We start from the raw sequence: 17,531 nt of genomic DNA on the forward strand, positions 1-17,531 counted from the left end.
GCTTCTCCTCAGGTTCTGGTTACAGTTCAGCCTCGCGCTCCTCATCTGCGGGCACCCAGTACAGAGCGGGGTGGGGCAGCAGGAGGATCTCCTGGTGGGCTTGCTCCTGGGCCTGGCCTAGAAGGCCATTCATGGGTCTAGGCGGTGGACAGTCGAGGGCTCTGCCAGGGCTGACTGCCTGCCCTCTTCTGAGGACACATCCATGCCCGGCTGTCCTTGGAGAGGGAGTATGCGGTCACAGTGGGTACAGGGGACATTTGAGGGAACAGTGTCCCCCCCCAAGGGAATTGACTGTTTTCGACAGTAATAATATCATTTGACTTTGAATTTATTCAGTGTCTTGTAAATATTTGATGTTTATATCTTGTGTATTTGTTGTGTAAATAAACTTTTACAGTTTTGTAAAAAGGGGCCTGTACTGAGATAGTGTGAGTGGTCTGTTCAGATGACACACCAAATCCAGGGCCCACATGTACCAAAGGGTTATAACATTTCTGACCGCATGACTCTGAGCAGACAGGTGTGTATTTTCCGGGCAGCATTGAACCTTCAGTCATTTAAGCAAATTAACTGGCCAACATCACTGCAGTTCATGGGTTCTTGTTGTGTGCAAAGATTTCCACATGATGTCAGTGACGGCTGTCACCAGCCGGGCTTGGTTCAGGACGATGAAAAATGTCACAAGTCTAACGTTATTTAATCCTTTGCCCTCGGAGTCATCTTCCCATCGGTCTCCATTGTCACATTCAAAATGTCTTAGTGAACAGCAAACCCTGATCAACTGTTCCCTCCCTCCCACCCCTGTCTCACCTCGTTCCCTCCCTCCCCCACCTGTCTCACCTCGTTCCCTCCCTCCCACCCCTGTCTCACCTTGTTCCTTCCCTCCCACCCTATCTCACCTCGTTCCTTCCCTCCCACCCCGTCTCACCTCGTTCCATCCCTCCCTCTCCGTCTCACCTCGTTCCTTCCCTCCCTCCCCGTCTCACTTTGTTACCTCCTTCTCTCCCTCTCTATTCTCGTTCCCTCCCTCCCTCACTACCCGTCAAATCTCGTCCCCTCTGCTGGTATAACCTTGTATCCTCTCCCCCTCTCAGCTTGTTCCCACCCTCCCTCACCTCGTTCTCTCTCTCCCTCCTTCTCCCTGCCTCACTTCATTCCCTGCCTCCCTCTCTCACCTCGTTCCTCCCCTCCCTCCCTCTCTCTCTCTCACCTCATCCCTTCCCTTCCTCCCACACCTTGTTCTTGTTCCGTCTGCTGCAGTCAATCACCCCTCACTCCCTACCATTCAGCCAGCTCTGGCCCCGCTCACCACCACACTACCACCTTTCCCTTCACGATTTCTTTCTTTCCTCTTTCAGTCACCGATTCTCGCCCCTCATTCACACCACGTTCCAGTGCACAGACCCATTTCCTCGGGTACAGTGTTACCTGTGAGTCTGCGTTTAGAACTTTAATTCTCTGTGTGGAAATGAAGAGATCAACTTCAGTCAGTGACTGACAGCTCCCGTCCGCACCCTGAGGACAGAAGAGGAGAAGATTAACAAAGTCGCCTGTTTCGCTGCCATGGCAACCAGCTGCAATCGTGGCACTCACAGGCCAGCGACACTAACACCGACAGATGGAGAACAGCGTCTCTTTACAGACACTCACCACTTTCTTCTTAGACTTTGATGTTTTCTGCACCCTCTGCAATCAAAGATAAGGAAGGAAGCAAGGTTAGATATGGAGTATACCCGCAGGAACAAGAATCAATGTGCTGACATGTATGTGCTCTGATTATAAATTTTACTTTGAACACTGAGAGTTGGGTGTTACGAGCAGGGGACAGGTTGTGGAATGACAGAAGAAAAAGATAGTGTTGGGGGGTGATCGAAGGTCAGAGTGGCTGGGGTGATAAGATAGGGGGGAGGGGTAGGGGTACAGGAAGGTGAGGAGGATAGGGAAAGGGTGAGGTATACAGGAGAGGGTGGGATAGGGAGGTTGGAGTCACAGGGAGTGGGGAGGGTGTGGGATAGGGAGGTTGGTGTCACAGGGAGTGGGGAGGGGATGGGATAGGGAGGTTGGAGTCACAGGGAGTGGGGAGGGGGTGAGATAGGGAAGTTGGAGTCACAGGGAGTGGGGAGGGGATGGGATAGGGAGGTTGGAGTCACAGAGAGTGGGGAGGGGATGGGATTGGGAGGTTGGAGTCACAGGGAGTGGGGAGGGGTGGGATAGGGAGGTTGGAGTCACAGGGAGAGGGGAGGGGGTGGGATAGGGAGGTTGGAGTCACAGGGAGTGGGGAGGGAGTGGGATAGGGAGGTTGGAGTCACAGGGAGTGGGGAGGGGATGGGATAGGGAGGTTGGAGTCACAGGGAGAGGGGAGGGGATGGGATAGGGAGGTTGGAGTCACAGGGAGTGGAGAGGGGGTGGGATAGGGAAGTTGGTGTCACAGGGAGTGGGCAGGGGGTGGGATAGGGAGGTTGGAGTCACAGAGAGTGGGGAGGGGATGGGATTGGGAGGTTGGAGTCACAGGGAGTGGGGAGGGGTGGGATAGGGAGGTTGGAGTCACAGGGAGAGGGGAGGGGGTGGGATAGGGAGGTTGGAGTCACAGGGAGTGGGGAGGGAGTGGGATAGGGAGTTTGGAGTCACAGGGAGTGGGCAGGGGGTGGGATAGGGAGGTTGGAGTCACAGGGAGTGGGGAGGGGGTGGGATAGGGAAGTTGGTGTCACAGGGAGTGTGCAGGGGGTGGGATAGGGAGGTTGGAGTCACAGGGAGTGGGGAGGGGGTGGGATTGGGAGGTTGGAGTCACAGGGAGTGGGGAGGGGTGAGATAGGGAGGTTGGAGTCACAGGGAGTGGGGAGGGGGTGGGATAGGGAGGTTGGAGTCACAGAGTGTGGAGGGTGAGTGTGATAGGGAGGTTGGAGACACGGAGTGGAGAGGAGGAGTTGGAGTCAGAGCAGGGAGTGGGGAGGGGGCACGAACAGAATCGAAGGTGTCGATGGAACGTGAAGGTTTAGGGAGGGGATGAGAATGGGGTGAAATGACACGATTCACCAGAGCAAGGTTGATGGGGGACGGGCAATGGTGAGCAGAATCCAATAGTGTCAGTTCACCAGGGTTCAGCCACAATGTTCACATCCACATCTCACTGTGATTAACAGCACAGACACATCATTCAGGCATGGGGTAGTACTTACCATGGGAAATGCTGTGACCCGGTGAGTCCCTTGGGGGCTGAGCTGGGTACCATGACAGGGATTCTAATGGGACATTGTAGATTGGAGAAATATCATGACAGGGATTCTTATGGGACATTGTAGATTGGGGAAATATACTCGCTGACTGCAGAGTTTAAAATACAGAGAGCCAAGTTAAATCTGCTACCTTAATGCGAGCTACTGCTTCCTGCGCTTGCATCATACGGATGTTTTTCGAAGGATTTCGCTCCGACAGCAGCTGTGTTGAGCCGAGGTAATTGGCTGCAAAAATGATCCCATCAATCAAATCTTCTGGCTCACAAGGACCTGGAACTTCACCGGAAACAGCAAAGTTTAGAGTCCCAGTGCTGTTATCACAAACAGGAGATACTAACTGGTAATGATGGTAAAATAAACTGGCCCGATATGCAGTATTTATGGTGGAACAGTTCACCAATCACTAATCTCACACTCTGTGTTCTGACTTTCTATTGTTGATATTCCTCCAAGTGCCCTTCTGTCCCACCGGGCTGTGTCACCCAGCAACCCACTGATTTAACCTGAACTGAATCATGGGACCAATTCACCAACCAACTGGTACGTCTTTGGAATGTGGGAGGGAACCAGAGCAGCTGGAGGAAACCTGCATGTACACAGGAAGGAACGTACAAACTTGCCATGAGCTTCTCCACTACCCTATCATGGCTCTCAGGGTTAAACAGGATTTGGAAGTCCTCAGGTAATAAAATAACAAACTGGCTCCAAGTGCAAACGTTTCCTCCCACAGAACCCTCAATTATGCAAATCATTCACTGATGTACCATTGGACAATTAATCTTTCTTTCATTCATCCATCCATCCTCCAGAGGAATTGGCCTTCAAAGTAAGGCCTTCTGTTCCAAGTGGCCCTGAGGATCTAACAGATGGTATCTGGTAATATTCCAGCAATACTCACCATCCACAAAGTTAGGAAAGGAGGATGGTGTCTTCGTTTGCTACAAGGGAAAGCAGATGTTGTCAACTGTCTCACAGGAATCAGAATTAAGTTATCAGTAATGGAATGACAAGTTTTGATTGCATTCACAGAACATACAACTTTACAGACAATTGGCCCACGATGTTCTGCCAACTTTTTAACCTACTCTTAACATCAATCTAGCCCTTCCCTCCTACATAACCCTCCATTTTTCTTTCTCTCTGAATAACCCTGACAAGGTGGATGAAATGGTGCAAAGGGACTTTGAAATTCACTTCTTCAACCAAGCAGGGTCATTGAATGAGGCAGAGGGAGACAGACAGGGAGGAAGAGTTAATGGTAGGCGGGATCACGAAGATGAGGTTGCAACTGGATTGCCTGTGACCAGACTGAGGAGAAGGTCAGGTTTGTGCTCCTAACTTGGATGTTCATACATAACCTTACATTGCATTTATTCCCCTGGTGAAAGACTGGCTCCAACCAACATAGTCTAATTCACTGCCCTACCAGCAATAGATGGATAATTAGATGAAGAGGCAGAAAGGTGGCTCAGTGGGTGACCACTGGGCAGGCAGCTGGAGTTTAATAAGAGAGGAAGAAATGGGACATCCAACAGCGGTCTCCATTGCCTGGTTTTTCCTTTGAGATGGGGGTATAGGTTTTACATCCATCAACACCCCTTGGGTTACAGGACCCACCAACTTTCTCTTGGTGATAGATTTAGGCTCACTGCTGGCCCAGAGTTCATAATACAAATGACTTTCATTATATGAGAGACAAAATGGTGAATGAGAAGCTGGTTTTGATGGCAATAGTTCAGGCCCATTTCACTGGGTTTCACTTCATGGTGACCAGAAGCAAGAACTCTCGCCGAATTTCCTTTCTCTTCACCACGTCCTGGGTATATACTCGAAACTGGGACCTTCCTATCTGCTAATGCAGAATCACAACTAACAAGGAGCATTTGTCTCTGTGCTGAATGACAATGATCACACACAAGTGGAGAAGCTCACCTCATTGACGTAGTTGTTGTTGACTGGTCCATTCAGGTCAGAGCGTTGCTGCTTTCGAGGCTGATCCATGTCTGCATCTACCTGTCAACAGGCCAAAACAGCTCCTGAGACCTTTATTCTCTATCAGTCTCTGTTGTCTTCTTTGTAAACATACATTCATTAAGCCTTCTTCTAAATCCTGTCCTCTCTCTAATTCATCCACCTCTGTATTTGGCTGGTTGTCACTCAGATACTCATTACAGTCTACACCGTCCCATCGACAGGGTCAGGAAAGTCTGAACTGTTATTATGGGGTCAACACTGTTTATACCGTCATTACAGTCCATACAATCCAACCGACAGGGTCATTATATTCTATACCGATCCATTGACTGGGTCAGCACAGTCTATACCATTCCATCAACAGGGTCATTACAGTCTATACCGTCCAATTGACAGAGTCATTACCATCTATACCGTCACATCAACAGGCTCAACACAGCCTCTACCATCCTATCAACAGGGTCAGCATAATTTATACTGTCATTACAGTCCATACAATCCAACCGACAGGGTCAGCACAGATTATACCGTCATTACAGTCCATACAATCCAACCGACAGGGTCAGCACAGATTATACCGTTATTACAGTCCATACCGTCCAACCGACAGGGTCAGCACAGATTATACCGTCATTACAGTCCATACAATCCAATCGACAGGGTCGGCACTGTCTGTACAGTCATTACAGTCTATACCTTCCCACCGACAGAGTCAACACTATCAATACCATCAAAACAGTCTATAACGACCCATTGACAGGGTCAGCATATCTATATGGTCATTACAGTTTATACTGCCCCGTCGACAGGGCCAGCACAATCTATACCATCATACAGTCTATACCATTCCATTGACAGGGTCAGTACTGTCTTTACTGTCATTAATATTTTAATGACAGAAATTAAACCAATTTCCCCCAGGATCAATAAAGTATGACTATGACTACTATATCCATACCGTCCAATCAACATGGTCAGCATACTGTCACTACTATCTACACCTTCCCATTGAGAGGGTTATTACATTCTACTTCTTTCCAATGACAGGGGCAGCATAGTCTCTACCGTCTCACCGACAGGATCAGCACAATCTATACCATCATTACAGTCTATACTGTCCCATTGACAGTGCCAGCACAGTCTATACCATCATTACAGTCTATACCGTCCCATTGACAGGACCAGCACAGTTTGTATCGTCATTACAGTCTCCATCGGCCTATCGACACGGTCAGCACAGTCCGTACTGTCAATACAATCCATCCGTCCCATCGACAGGGTCAGAACACTTTATACCGTCCCATTGACAGGGCAAGCACAGTTTATGTTATCATTACAATCCACACCGTAAAGTTGACGTGGTCAGCACAGTCCATACTGTCATTATTATCCATCCCGTCCCATCGACAGGGTCAGCACACTTGATACCGTCCCACTGACAGGGCCAGCACAGTTCATACTGTCATTACAGTCTATACCGTCCCATCAACAGGGTCAGCACATTCCATACCATCATTACAGTCTATACCGTCCCATCGACAGTGTCAGCACAGTCTATAGCGTCCCATTGACAGGGTTAGCACAGTCATCAGCACAGTCTATACCGATCCATTGACAGGGTCAGGAAAATCAATACAGTCATTACTATCCATCATGTCCCATTAACAAGGTCAGCACAGTTTATAAGGTCCCACTGACAGTTTATATCGTCATTACAGTCTACACCATCCCATCAATGTGGTCAGCACAGTCCATACTGTCATTATAATCCATCCCATCCCACTGACAGGGCCAGCACAGTTTATGTCATCATTACAGATTACACCGTCCCTTCGATGTGGTCAGCTCAGTCCATACTGTCATTACAGTCTATACCGTCCCATTGAAAGGGTCAGCACAGTCTATACCGTCACTACAGTCTATACCATCCCATCGACAGGGTCAGCACAGTCTATACCGTCATTACAGTCTATACGGTCCCATTGACATGTCCAGCACAGTTTATACAGGCAGTACAGTCTACAGCATCCCACCGCAGGGAGTCCATAACTTCCGCCACCTCCAACGGGATCCCATCACTGAGCACATCTTTCCCTCCCCCACCCTCTCTGCTTTCCACACGGATTGCTCCCTACGCGACACCCTTGTCCATCCGTACCCCCCATCCCTCCCGGCACTTATCCTTGTAAGCGGAACAAGTGCTACACATGCCCTTACACTTCCTCCCTCACTACCATTCAGGGCCCCAGACAGTCCTTCCAGGTGAGGTGATACTTCACCTGTGAGTCGGCTGGGGAGATATACTGCCATCGGCTCCCGATGCGGCCTTCTATATATTGGCGAAACCCAATGGAGACTGGGAGACCGTTTCGCTGAACACCTACGCTCTGTCTGCCAGAGAAAGCAGGATCTCCCAGTGGCCACACATTTTAATTCCACGTCCTATTCCCATTCTGATATGTCTATCCGTGGCCTCCTCTACTGCAAAGATGAAGCCACACTCAGGTTGGAGGACAACACCTTATATTCCGTCTGGGTAGCCTCCAAACTGATGGCATGAACATTGACTTCTCTAACTTCCGTTAATGTCCCACCTTCCCCTCGTACCCCATCCGTTATTTATTATATATATCCCGCCCCCTCCTGTCTTCTCCTATCATTTTGGATCTCCCTTCTCCCTCCCACTTTCAAATCTCTTACTATCTCTTCTTTCAGTTAGTCCTGACGAAGGGTCTCAGCCCGAAACGTCGACTGTACCTCTTCCTGGAGATGCTGCCTGGCCTGCTATGTTCACCAGCAACTTTTATGTGTGTTGCTTGAAATTCCAGCATCTGCAGATTTTCTCATGTTACCGTCTATACTGTCCCGTTGACAAAGTCTGCACAGTCTATACCATCATTACAGTCTGTACAGTCCCATCAACAGGGTCAGCAAAGTCTATACTGTCATTACTATCCATACTATTGCACTGATAGGGTCAGCACAGTCCATACCGTCATTACTGTCTATACCATCCCATCAACAGGGTCAGCACAGTCTAAACTGTCATTACAATCTATACCATCCCATCTACAGGGCCAGCACAATCTATACCGTCATTACTGTCTATACCATCCCATCTACAGGGCCAGCACAATCTATACCGTCATTACTGTCTATACCATCCCATCTACAGCGCCAGCACTGTCTATACCATCATTAGAGTCTATACCATCTCACTGACAGGGTCAGCACAGTCTACACGGTCATTAATATCTGTACCATCCTATCGACAGGGTCAGCACAGTTTATAGCATCATTACAGTCTATAACGCCTCATCGACAGGGTCAGTAAAGTCGATACTGTCATTATTACTATATCATCCCATCGACAGTGTCAGCACAGTCTATACCGTCATTACAATCTATACCATCTCATTGACAGGGCCACCACAGCTTAACCCATCATTACAATCTGTACCGTCCCATCAACGTGGTCAGCACAGTCCATACTGTCATTACTATCCATTCCATCCCATCGACAGTGTCAGCACGCTTTATACCATCCTATTGACAGGTTCATTAAAATCTATACTGTCCCATCGACAAGGTCAGCATAGTTTATACCATCCCATCGACAGGGTCAGCACAATCTATGCCATCATTGCAGTCTATTCTGTCCCATCAACAGGGTCAGCACAGTTTATAGCATCATTACAGTCTATACCCTCCCACTGAAAGTGTCAGCACAGTCTATACTGTCATTACTATCCATACCGTCCCATTGACAGGGTCATCACAGTCTATTCTTCATCACAGACAGGTTCAGCATAGTCTATACCGTTTCTTCGACAGGGTCAGAGCAGTCTAGACAATCTTTACAGTCTATACTGACCCATCAACGGGGTCAGCACAGTCTACACCATCATTACAGTTTATACTGTCACATCGACAGGGTCAGCAGAGTTTATACCATCATTACAGTCTATACCATCCCATTGTCATGGTCAGCTCTGTCTATACTGTCATTACTATCCACACTGTCCCATCGACAGGGTCAGCAAAGTCTATACTGTCATTACTATCCATACTATCCCATCGACAGAGTCAGCACTGTCTATACCGTCATTACAGTCTATACCATCCCACTGACAGGATCAGCACAGTCTACACGGTCATTACAATCTATACCGTTCCATCGATAGGGTCAGCACAGTCTATACCATCATTACTATCTATATCATCCTATCGACAGGGTCAGCACAGTTTATACCATCATTACAGTCTTTACTGTCACATCAATTGGGTCAATAAAGTCTATACTGTCATTACTATTCATACTGTCCCATCGACAGGGTCAGCACGGTCAATATCGTCATTACAGTCTATAAAGTCCAATTGACAGAGTCATTACGGTCTATACCATCCCATCGACAGAGTCAGCACAGTCTGTACCAGCGGTCCCCAACCACCGGGCCGCAGACCGGTACTGGACCGCAAGGCATGTGCTACCAGGCCGCGAGGAAACGATATGATTTGGTGATATGAGTCAACTGTACCTTTCCTCATTCCCTGTCACGGCCACTGTTGAGCTCCAACGCTCATTATGCACGCGTCATCCATGTCAGAGCGGGAAGGAGATCAACTCCTCGAGCTTGCAAATGACGGTGGGCTGAAAAGTTTGTTTGACATAACATCTCTGCCGGCATTCTGGATCAAAGTCAAGGCTCAATATCCTGAGATAGCCATGGAAGCACTGAAAACGTTGCTTCCATTTCCAACATATCTCTGCAATGAATGCAACGAAAACTAAATTGCGGAATAGATTGGACATAAGGAACCCATTCGAGTATCGCTGTCTCCCATCACCCCTCGATAGGACCGTCTTGTTGCAGGAAAACAAGTATTCAGCCCAGGGCTCCCAATAATTTAGCGATATTGGTGCGTTGCAATGATTTTATACGTTCATACGAGGAAAATATGCGCTGTGTGTTTAATATCCAAACGTTACTTAAAATGTTATGATGCTATTGACTTATAAGTGACTTATATAACCATATTACAATTACAGCATGGATACAGGCCATCTCTGCCCTTCTAGTTCGTGCCAAACACTACTCACACCTCGTCCCACCGACCTGCACTCAGCCCATAACCCTCCATAACCCTCCATTCCTTTCCTGTCCATATAGCTGACCAGTTTAACTTTAAATGAGCCCCCCTGTCCTCCGCTGATAATTGACTTATCGCTATATTAATGCGAGGAAAATATGCGCTGTGTGCTTAATACAAAATTTGTTAGATAAACCCTTTTAGAAACGAAATTGAGTGTATTAGCCACTTATAACCTATATTCCGGTCGTGATTAACACCCCCCCTGGATCAGAATCGCCAAAAACGATTTGCAGAAAAGAAATCGGCACGTGCACGCATGCGCACTGGTCATTGCTTCATGGTCATTGTAGTCTTTCTTGGGGTAAACACAACGTAGTTGACTGCTACCCTTGTCCATTGGCAACCATCCCCACCCCCACCTCCCCGGTCGGCCAGTCCGCAAGAATATTGTCAATATGAAACTGGTTCGCAGTGCATAAAAGGTTGGGGACCCCTGGTCTATACCATAATTACAGTCTATATCGCCCCATCAACAGGGCCAGCACAACCTACACCGTCATTACAGTCTATACCATCCCATCGACAGGGTTAGCACAGTTTATACCATCATTACAGTCTATACCGTCCTATTGACAGGGTCAGCACAGTCTATACCATACCAACAACAGGGCCATCACAGTTTATACCGGCAGTACAGTCGACACCAGACAACCCCAACAGGCGGACCACGGGCTGGTCCGGACCGTGAGAACCAAATGTCTGGACCGCACCAACCCACTGGCACTTCGTGAACGCACCTGTCATAACATGTAAATAAAGTGCGCACTGCTGTAATTTATCTTAACCTCATCCCACACTGTACACTTGACCTACGACCCTGTAGAGCGCGCGATGCCGGGTTGATTAAAACGTGTGGCAAAGTTTTAAGTCATGATGAGAAAACCAAGACAACGGTTGTGGAGCTATTAAAGACGGTGCCATTGTCGGCTAACACAGCAACAAGGAGAGTAGAAGTTTTAACGGAGGAGTGTTTTTCCAATCTACTCACCGATTTGGAGAAAGCAGAAACCAGAGACTCGTCCTGTGACCAAACCGATATGGAAGAGCTATCTGTGTTGGCAAGGTTTTTTGATGGGAAGACCTTTCGGGAAGAGCTACTTTGTTTGCTTCCTCTGCCTGGGCACACAACTGGGGAAATAATTTTTAACGAATTGACACAGTGGTTTGAGAAGAATGGCTTGGACGTGAGCAAAATAGTGTCCGTTGTCACTGATGGGCCTCCGTCGATGGTGGGACAACACAAGGGCTTGGTAAGCAGGTTTGCCGCTGTTAACCCAGCACTCTTGGCATTTCATTGCATTATTCACAAATCAGTGCTGTGTGCTAAACTGTGTGGGGAAATGAAAGAGGCGATGGATACTGTGACGAGACTGGTAAATTTCGTTCGTGAGAGTTCTAGTCTGCAACACCACCTTTTCAGAGCATTGCAGGAGGAAATGTCTGCGGAACACAAAGATCTTTTGCTGCATAATGATGTTCACTGGCTGAGCAAAGGCCGTGTGTTGGAGAGGGTGTGTGACCTGCGCGATCAGCTTGTGTCCATATAACATATAACCATTGTTACATGCTCAAGGAGATCTGTTTTTTTTGTGAGAATGACGTAATGGTCTTTTGGAGGTCACCTGATGTGATTTTCCCGCCGATGTGAGGTCACGTGATGACATGTGCCCCGTGACTATATAAGGGTCGACCCAGGTGACGCAGTTAGTTTTTGAGTTTGTAGATTTCCAGGTAGAACGTGTTGTGTCTCCATTTCTGTTGCGTGTTTGTTTTTGGTGACGCAGTTTCATTTTTAAAACAGTTGTGCATTCTGTTGCAAGATACATTATTTGGACTGGAAATTTTTCCTAGATGTGTTGATTTACTCAATTCCAACATTTGAAGGGAGAGTGAAGAATTCATCGAAGTGCAGGATCGAAGGATCAAGAGAAGTTGGCATCGTTTGGCAGTTTAATAAAGAATCGACCTTATTGAGTCTTCGTTGGAGTAGCAACCTGCATCAGAGATAACTCTTGCAAAAAGAGAAATGAGTTCATGCAAAGGTGTGCTTTCTCTCTCTAAAGGAATTTAAGGTCAGTTGATTTAAACTGTTTATTTTCGGCATCGTGAATCCTGTGGACAGGAAGTGTGTCGGTGTGTCGGTGAAGAAATCCTTCTCCAGAGAAGTCACTCCCAATTGAACGTGTAAATCTGTTGGACTTTCGAAGTTATCACTTTAAGAAATATATCTGACTGTGTCACTTTAAGAACTGTTTTCACATTTAACGCTTTATGAACCAGAGCCGAGTGGCGAGTTGGTGAACGGCTGCATATCTATTAACTTCTGGTTAAAGCTTTCGTTTGTTTTTTTTTCCCTTATCATTTATCGGTGTTTAATAAAGGTTTGGTTATTTTTATATAACCTGTCCTGATTGACATTCATTGTTGCTGGTTACGTAACACCATATAACAACTACAGCATGGAAACAGGCCATCTCGGCCCTTCTAGTCCATGCCAAACTCTTACTCTCACCTCGTCCCACCGACCTGCACTCAGCCCATAACCCTCCATTTCTTTCCTGTCCATATATCTATCCAATTTAACTTTAAACGACAACATCAAACCTGCCTCAACCACTTCTGCTGGGAGCTCGTTCCGCACAGCTACCACTCTCTGAGTAAAGAAGTTCCCCCTCATGTTACCCCTAAACTTTTGCCCTTTAACTCTCAACTCATGTCCTCTTGTTTGAATCTCCCCCACTGTCAATGGAAAAAGCCTATCCATGTCAACTCTATCTACCCCCCTCATAATTTTAAACACCTCTATCAAGTCCCCCTTCAACCTTCTACGTTCCAAAGAATAAAGACCCAACTTGTTCAACCTTTCTCTGTAACTTAGGTGATGGAACCCAGGTAACATTCCAGTAAATCTTCTCTGTACTCTCTCTATTTTGTTGACATCTTTCCTATGATTCGGTGACCAGAACTGTACACAATACTCCAAATTTGCCCTCACCAATGCCTTTTACAATTTCAACATTACATCCCAACTCCTATACTCAATGCTCTGATTAATAAAGGCCAGCATACCAAAAGCTTTCTTCACCACCCTATCCACATGAGATTCCACCTTCAGGGAACTATGCACCATTATTCCTAGATCCCTCTGTTCTACAGCATTCTTCAATGCCCTACCATTTACCATGTATGTCCTACTTTGATTAGTCCTACCAAAATGTAGCACTTCACAGTTATCAGCATTAAACCCCATCTGCCATCTTTCAGCCCACTCTTCTAACTGGTCTAAATCTCTCTGCAAGCTTTGAAAACCTACCTCATGTACGGGGTCTTTCTTTTTTGTTAAATTTAAAATGGCTTCTCTTGTTATGTTATACTGGGGAATGCTGAGACAGTCTCTAACTAGACAGTGGCTTGGGTTATTAGAGATAGCAGGGTGCTATTAACCAATGGGTGGTCATGTATCATTCTGTTTTCGGATACGATGCTGTATTATATGACTGGGGATGGGGTTTTGGCGGGGAGTCGGAGGAGAGACGAGGAGGACGGTGGACGTGCGGGGGTTTTTGGGGGGTAGTCGGAGGAGAGATGGGGAGAACGGTGGACGGGGGTCTTTGGGGGGGAGTCGGAGGAGAGACGGGGAGGACGGCGGAGAGACGGGGAGGACTGTGGACGGGGTTTTTGGGGGGAGTCGGAGGAGAGACGGGGAGGACGGTGGATGGGGTTTTTGGCGGGGAGTCGGAGGAGAGACGGGGAGGACGGCGGACGTGCGGGGTATTGGCGGGGAGTCGGAGGATAGATGGGGAGGACGGCGGAGAGACGAGGAGGACTGTGGACGAGGTTTTTGGGGGGGAATCGGAGGAGAGACGGGGAGGACGGTGGACGTGCGGGGGTTTTTGGCAGGGAGTCAGAGGAGAGACGGGGAGGACGGTGGACGGGGTTTTTGGCGGGGAGTCGGAGGAGAGACAGGGAGGACGGTGGACATGCGGGGGTTTTTGGTGGGGAGCCGGAGGAGAGACGAGGAGGACGGTGGACGGGTTTTTGACGGGGAGTCGGAGGAGAGACGGGGAGGACGGAGGGGAGACGGTGGAGAGACGGGGGGTCGGAGGAGAGATGGGGAGGACGGGGGAGAGACGGGGAGTCGGAGGGGAGACGGTGGAGAGACGGGGGGGTCGGAGGAGAGACGGGGAGTCGGAGGAGAGACGGGGAGTCGGAGGAGAGACGGGGAGGACGGTGGAGAGACGAGCAGTTGGAGGAGAGACGGGAAGTCGGAGGAGAGACGGGAAGTCGGAGGAGAGACGGGGAGGACAGAGGAGAGACGGGGAGGACAGAGGAGAGACGGGGAGGACGGAGGAGAGACGGGGAGGACGGTGGAGAGACGGGGAGGACGGGGGAGAGACGGGGAGGACAGAGGGGAGACGGTGGAGAGACGGGGAGTCGGAGGAGAGACGGGGGGGTCGGAGGAGAGACGGGGAGTCGGAGGAGAGACGGGGAGGACGGTGGAGAGACGAGCAGTTGGAGGAGAGACGGGAAGTCGGAGGAGAGACGGGAAGTCGGAGGAGAGACGGGGAGGACAGAGGAGAGACGGGGAGGACAGAGGAGAGACGGGGAGGACGGAGGAGAGACGGGGAGGATGGAGGAGAGATGTGGAGGACAGCGGACGGAGTTTTTGACGGGGAGTCGAAGGAGAGACAGGGAGGACGGTGGAGAGACGGGGAGGACGGTGGAGAGACGGGGGAGGTCGGAGGAGAGACGGGGGGGTCGGAGGAGAGACGGGGAGGACGGGGGAGAGACGGGGAGTCGGAGGAGAGACGGGGAGGACGGTGGAGAGACGGGGAGGACGGTGGAGAGACGGGGAGGACAGAGGGGAGACGGTGGAGAGACGGGGAGTCGGAGGAGAGACGGGGAGTCGGAGGAGAGACGGGGAGTCGGAGGAGAGACGGGGAGGACGGTGGAGAGACGAGCAGTTGGAGGAGAGACGGGGAGGACGGAGGAGAGACGGGGAGTCGGAGGAGAGACGGGAAGTCGGAGTAGAGACGGGGAGGACAGAGGAGAGGCGGGGAGGATGGAGGAGAGATGTGGAGGACGGCGGACGGAGTTTTTGACGGGGAGTCGAAGGAGAGACAGGGAGGACGGTGGAGAGACGGGGAGGACGGTGGAGAGACGGGGGAGGACGGTGGAGAGACGGGGGAGGTTGGAGGAGAGACGGGGGGGTCGGAGGGGAGACGGGGAGTCGGAGGGGAGACGGGGAGGACGGAGGGGAGACGGTGGAGAGACGGGGGGGGTCGGAAGAGAGACGGGGAGGACGGGGGAGAGACGGGGAGTCGGGGGAGAGACGGGGAGTCGGAGGAGAGACGGGGAGGACGGTGGAGAGACGGGAAGTCGGAGGAGAGACGGGGAGTTGGTGGAGAGATGGGGAGTCAGAGGAGAGACAGGGAGGATGGTGGACGTGCGGAGAGGCTCCGGTCGATCACTCCGGGTGGTCCCAAGCCGTGAGTCAACAGGATCCGGGTGGTTGTCAGGATTCGATTGAGCTCCAATGGTTGCGCGCGAAGAACTTGGACTTTGATAAGTGTTGGCGCCTTTTTTTTCATTACTTCCCTTTCTGTATCGAATTTATATTAATGTCATAGAATTAGTAACATCTATAAAGTGTACCTGTTAAAACTTACTGGGTGTGCTGGCTGATGATTGATGTTTGGGATTGATTCGGGCGGCGACCGACCCGGTGGGGAGTGTTGAGGCAGGTGCTGGGTGAGATTTCCCCTAGACATACACGAACCAATATAACTGAACGTTACACTCATCATCCACAGCTCCACCTATCTTAGTATCATCTGCATACTTACTGATCCAATTTACCACCCCATCATCCAGATCATTAATATATATGACAAACAACACTGGACCCAGTACAGATCCCTGAGGCACACCACTAGTCACCAGCCTCCAATCGGACAAACAGTTATCCACCACTACTCTCTGTCGTCTCCCATCCAGCCATTGATGAATCCATTTTACTACTTCAATATTAGTACCTAACGATTGAACCTTCCTAACTAACCTTCCATGTGGAACCTTGTCAAAAGCCTTACTGAAGTCCATATAGACAACATCCACCACTTTACCCTCGTCAACTTTCCTAGTAACCTCTTCAAAAAATTCAATAAGATTTGTTAAACATGACCTTCTACACACAAATCCATGTTGACTGTTCCTAATCAGACCCTGTCTATCCAGATAATTACATATACCATCTCTAAGAATACTTTTCATCAATTTACCCACCACTGACATCAAACTCACAGGCCGATAATTGCTAGGTTTACTCTTAGGACCCTTTTTAAACAATGGAACGACATGAGCAATACGCCAATCCTCCAGCACCATCCCCGTTTCTAATGACATTGGAAATATTTCTGTCAGAGCCCCTGCTATTTCCACACTATCTTCTCTCAAGGTCCTAGGGAATATTCTGTCAGGACCCGGAGATTTATCCACTTTTATATTCCTTAAAAGCACCAGTACTTCATCTTCTTTAATCATCATAGTTTCCATAACTTCCCTACCTGTTTCCCTTATCTTACACAATTCAATATCCTTCTCTTTCATGAATGCCGAAGAAGAGAAATTGTTTACAACACACGTCAGAGTTGCTGGTGAATGCAGCAGGCCAGGCAGCATCTCTAGGAAGAGGTACAGTCAACATTTTGGGCTGAGACCCTTCGTCAGGACTAACTGAAGGAAGAGCTAGTAAGAGATTTGAAAGTGGGGGGGGGGAGGGGGAGATCCAAAATGATAGGAGAAGACAGGAGGGGGAGGGATGGAGCCAAGAGCTGGACAGTTGATCGGCAAAAGGGATATGAGAGGATCATGGGACAGGAGGCCCCCAGGGAGAAAGAAAAGGGGGAGGGGGGAAAAACCCAGAGGATGGGCAAGGGGTATAGTCAGAGGGACAGAGGGAGGAAAAAGAGGGAGGAAAAGGAGAGAGAGAGAAAGAATGTGTATATATAAATAAATAACGGATGGGGTACGAGGGGGAGGTGGGGCATTAGCGGAAGTTAGAGAAGTCAACGTTCATGCCATCAGGTTGGAGGCTACCCGGACGGAATATAAGGTGTTGTTCCTCCAACCTGAGTGTGGCTTCATCTTTACAGTAGAGGAGGCCGTGGA

At 49.2% G+C, this 17,531-nt stretch overlaps 1 protein-coding gene across 4 annotated transcripts in view; it reads right to left on the reverse strand.

Annotated features, from left to right (window-relative positions):
- apba2b (amyloid beta (A4) precursor protein-binding, family A, member 2b) overlaps positions 1-17,531 on the reverse strand; it is a 79,092-nt gene that overhangs the window by 17,999 nt on the left and 43,562 nt on the right. For all 4 annotated transcript variants that reach the window (XR_010020841.1, XM_063070270.1, XM_063070269.1 and 1 more), the window contains 5 exons: positions 5,166-5,246; positions 4,132-4,171; positions 3,364-3,509; positions 1,651-1,686; positions 1,429-1,515 (listed from right to left, as the gene is read on the reverse strand). Coding sequence is in view for 3 of the 4 variants with exons in the window: in XM_063070270.1 (XP_062926340.1) it covers positions 1,429-1,515; positions 1,651-1,686; positions 3,364-3,509; positions 4,132-4,171; positions 5,166-5,246 (390 nt within the window). In the remaining variant the exon portion in view is untranslated. The remainder of the gene's footprint in view (positions 1-1,428; positions 1,516-1,650; positions 1,687-3,363; positions 3,510-4,131; positions 4,172-5,165; positions 5,247-17,531) is intronic.

The sequence above is a fragment of the Mobula hypostoma genome, chromosome 18 (assembly GCF_963921235.1).
Source record: "Mobula hypostoma chromosome 18, sMobHyp1.1, whole genome shotgun sequence".
Taxonomy (NCBI): Eukaryota; Metazoa; Chordata; class Chondrichthyes; order Myliobatiformes; family Myliobatidae; genus Mobula; species Mobula hypostoma.